This window comes from Myotis brandtii, unplaced genomic scaffold (genome assembly GCF_000412655.1).
Source record: "Myotis brandtii unplaced genomic scaffold, ASM41265v1 scaffold260, whole genome shotgun sequence".
Classification (NCBI taxonomy): domain Eukaryota; kingdom Metazoa; phylum Chordata; class Mammalia; order Chiroptera; family Vespertilionidae; genus Myotis; species Myotis brandtii.
The window spans coordinates 2,917,537-2,921,815 of NW_005359881.1; the positions used below are offsets into that span (position 1 = coordinate 2,917,537).

General features: G+C 53.8%; 1 protein-coding gene across 1 annotated transcript; it reads left to right on the forward strand.

Moving 5' to 3' along the window:
- ZNF775 (zinc finger protein 775) lies at positions 1-4,276 on the forward strand (the record flags this gene model as incomplete). Its single annotated transcript, XM_014541084.1, has 3 exons — positions 1-1,419; positions 1,940-2,048; positions 3,735-4,276. Coding segments are annotated over exons 2-3 (573 nt in total), but the record flags the coding sequence as incomplete, so codon positions are not given.
- Positions 4,277-4,279: the final 3 nt, after the last annotated feature.

Below are 4,279 nucleotides of genomic sequence, written 5' to 3' on the forward strand. Positions count from 1 at the left end.
TGAGAACCGCTGCTCTAACCACTGAGCAAATGGCTAGGGTCTTTGTTTTTATTATTGAATGATCATCACACCAGAATGAGATGCACATCATAGGAAGTCCACCAGGAGATTGCGAAGACAGAAAGAAATCTCACCTGTTACACAGCCCAGCGGGTGCAGTCTGTTACACACATGTTCTCCAGGTACACTGTCACTAGTCCTCCCGTGAGAGGGCTTGACCTTTGTCACACAGAGTTCATCCCAGATTCACCTGGGAATGGGGGTGTTTGTGAATTGCCTTTGTCCAGAGGAAAAACACACTTCTCATATCTTTATGACAAGAGGTAGTTTTGCAGCTTGGAGCCAGGTGTCCACCCAGGTTAGGGTCCCAGCCTCCCATGGGGACAGGGAGACAGGGCGCTGCCTCTCTTGATGTTTACATTCCAAAGAGATGGCTTCCAGGTCCCTGAGAGAGACAGTCCTGGGTTGTAAAGCTGGCAAGAGGCTTATTTTGCCTTTGAAATGATTTATGTACATCTCAAAGAGACAGAGGAAGAACCTGTGTTTAGAAGTTTTCTAAAGAAATGTTCTGAAGGAAAGGGGAGGGGTTTCTCCCTTTCTGCACGAGGGAAAAATGTTTTTTCTGTATTTTAGATTCATATTTACCCTTATCTCCCCCACCCCCACCCCACTTCTCTTGACAGGGTCCAGATTCCCAGTCTGGGAAGGGGACCTGGGAGAGAAGAGGGGGACCCTTAAGATGGGAGGCCTCGGGGGCTCTCGAGGGCCCCAGGTAGGGAGCAAGATAAGACAGGGTTTCTTGTGAGGGTGGCTGGACTGAGGTGCCCTGGAGGAAGCTCCAGCTGATGGCCAGGAAAGCCCCATGGTCGCAGCTGCTGGAGCTGATCTGAGAGCCACAGGTCCTCAGTGGGGCTCTTTGGGAGTGTGGGGTCTACGGGGAAGCAGGCGTGTGAAGCCAGAATCCTGTTTGTAGCAGAGGCAGTCCCTGGTACCTGGTGGAGAGAATGAACCGCAGGCTGCCCACAGCCCACCTCTGAGTGCCACAGCGCTGCCAGGTGTTCTCTGTGTGGGGGCTGTGTCCCAGGTCCCGGGTCTTCCTCCGTGGGCACCAAGAGTTCCTGTCCTCCAGATGAAGGGGAATAGAGTATGTACATGTCAGGTGGCAACGTGTCATGGAGGAATGCGAGGTGGAGTTAGGCTTGTGACTTTACCCAGAGTGCCAGGGAAGGCCGTGCTGAGGAGGTGACCCCTGAAAGAGTTGAGGCGGGCCATGCCAAGATCTGAGACAGAACACCCCATGCAGAGGGGCAGCCAGTGCAAAGCCCGAGGCTTCTGAGCAGCATGACCTGTCCCCCATCATGTTCCAGGCACGAGGAACCATCAGGAAATGTTCTGACAACTGGAGCATTAACCATCCAGGTGAGCCATGGATTAGTGGACACTTAGCCCAGCTGGACTGTGTGTTCTTGCATGGAGTGCTCCTGGGGAGGGTTTGTGCTGGGACATGCACGGGGACTTAGAGAGAGGAGGGCTGTGGTTTCACAGGCACAATTCTGCCTTCTCAGGTGTCTACAAGACCTCTCAGGCCGCTAACTTGTTTGAGTTTCTCCCCTGCAGCATCCTTCATACCCCGCCCTACAGATGTTGAGAGCCTAGACCTGAGGCTTTAGTCTGGGAGCTAGAAGGCCTGGGATCTTGCCCTGCTCCACCATTCAGCACCTTTGTGACTCAGGGCATGTCAGTGGCCCTCTCTGACCTCAGGTTCCTCTTCATAAAATGGGAATTATGCCTGTTTTACCTGCCTAGCAGGTATGTGTGCAATTTAAAAAATCCTGCACATTTCAGCCGAGGTCATGGACAGAAAAGCTCTTGAAAAAGAAGGAATGCATTCTGTGAGATGGCACGAGGACTGGGAAAGCCTTTTGTCCTTGTCCCACAGGCCAACTCTGTTTCCTTTGCTCCCATCTCACGCACAGACCGAGTCGGGGCACCGTGCTGATGCTGTGGGTCCCCCGGGATGGAGAGCAGCCTGGCTGGTGCCAGCACAGGTAAGACAGAGGGGGAAAGGTTCGAGCCAACCATGGCTTCCTTCCCTGGCACGTCTTCCGTCTTCGTCTGTCCCTCCAAAGCTGCCCTCACTTAGAAGGTGTCGAATTGCAGGACGTTGAAGGTCTTCAAAGAATGGGACAAAGACAGATTACAGGAGCTAAGAAAATGACAAAGGGCGGTTCAAAACTTGCCAGGCAAGGGAACACACACACACACACACGCGCGCACACACACACACTTTGCCAGGCAAGGGAACACACACACACACACACACACACACACACACACACAGAGACACTGGCATGCACACACACGTACTATTTTCTTTGTTAATTCCTCCCTCCTACTTCCTCTGGATTTATTTTCTTGTCTTTTAAATTTTGGAACCTGTTGTTTACTGTAGCTTCTCTCTTTTGTTCCCAACTGTTTCATTTTACCTACTTTTAATGGAATGTAAACTTTTTATTGAAGTGTAACAAATAGAAAAGTGCATAGTTCAGGAGCTTTATAAATTCTTATGATGTGAACACTCCCATGTCACCAGCACCCAGATCAAGAAAGAAGTCCCTCCTGCCCCCTTCCAAACAGTGCCCGTTATCCTGGCTTCTAACTCATCCATCAGTCCTGCCAGCTTTTGAACTTCATCTAATGGAAACATACAGTCTGTATTCAGTGTCTGTAGCAGACCTTTTCCATCAGGCTGGTGTCCATGAGCCAGAGGAACCAAGCGCCCCTGTAGACCTGAGCAGCCCTGTGTGTGGGACTCGGGAGTAGAGCGGCCTAGGTTTAGTACAGAGACAAGGCTCACCTGTTCTGGTGCTGAGACCTTTCCGGCTGACTTTCTTGTTCTTGCTTTTGTTGAAGAAAACTGATGTTGCAGACGGCCAAGTTCCCAGCAGGTGAGGTGCTCACACACCATGGCTGCCACCCTGGAGAGGGCCCGGCAGTGACACGGGCCACTGAGGGACCGGGCACAGACTCGCTTAGCAAACTCCCAGCACATGATCCTTTGGAAAAGAAGATGTTTGAACTTGGCCATGTTCTGCTTGCTCTCCAGGGAAGATCTTTAACTGTCTCTGTGTCTCCTGGGCCTCAGGCAGAGCAGGGGGGCAGCCGGTGTGTCCTGGCACAGCAGCTTCACTTAGCTTCCCTCCTTGCTTTGTTGTTGTTAATCCTCAGCTGAGGATATTTTTTTCCATTGAGTTTTAGAGAGAGTGGAAGGGAGGGGAGAGGGGAAGAGAGAGAGAGAGAGAGAAGAGAGAAAGAGAGAGTGAGACATCAATATGAGAGAGACACATTGATTGGTTCCTGGGGTAGGGATTGAACCTGCAACCCAGGTGTCTGCCCTTAATCAGAATCGAACCTGCGACCCCATGGTGCACAGGCTGACGCTCTAACCACTGAGCGACCGGGCCAGGACCAGCTTTCCTGTTTTGCATCTGTCCCTTTGTCCTTCTCCAACCCCCAACCTGCCCCTGCCCTACTGCCCTTCCTTCCCCTACTGTCTCCTTTCTCCTTTCCCCATTTCATCTTCTCCCCTTTCAGATCTCTTCCTTGTGCATTCTCCTGCCCTGTCTTATTTTCTGCTGTGCTCTGCCCTCCTGCTCTGTCCTCCAGGCAAGTCTCCCTCGGAGCTCAGAGCAGTGACTGACTCTCCCCGTCCTCTGTCCCTTTGCTTCTGGCAGGAGACCGGCTGGTGATGAAGATCAAGCCAGAGAAGCCAGAGTGGCTGCTGCAGAACCTGGCGCCGCCCGCTGCGCTTTCCAAGGACAAGGAAAACATTTTCCAGCAGCCCCACGGCCTCCCACCATGCCAGGCTTTGGGGAAACCCCGTTCCTTGGGGGGACAGGAGGAGACTGGGGGTCCCAGGTGGACCCCTCCCACTGAGCAGGATGCTGGGCTGGCAGGCCAGGTTCCGGGGGCAGCCCCCGGCCCCCTGAGCCCCGTTCTGTCTGCCAGCGAGGGCCATTTTGTGTGCCTGGACTGCGGGAAGAGGTTCAGCTGGTGGTCGTCCCTGAAGATCCACCAGCGCACCCACACCGGGGAGAAGCCTTACCTGTGCGGCAGCTGCGGCAAGAGCTTCAGCCAGAAGCCCAACCTGGCGCGCCACCAGCAGCAGCACACGGGCGAGCGGCCCTTCCGCTGCCCCGAGTGCGCCAGGCGCTTCAGCCAGAAGCAGCACCTGCTCAAACACCAGAAGACCCATTCGCGGCCCGCCACCTACTCGTGC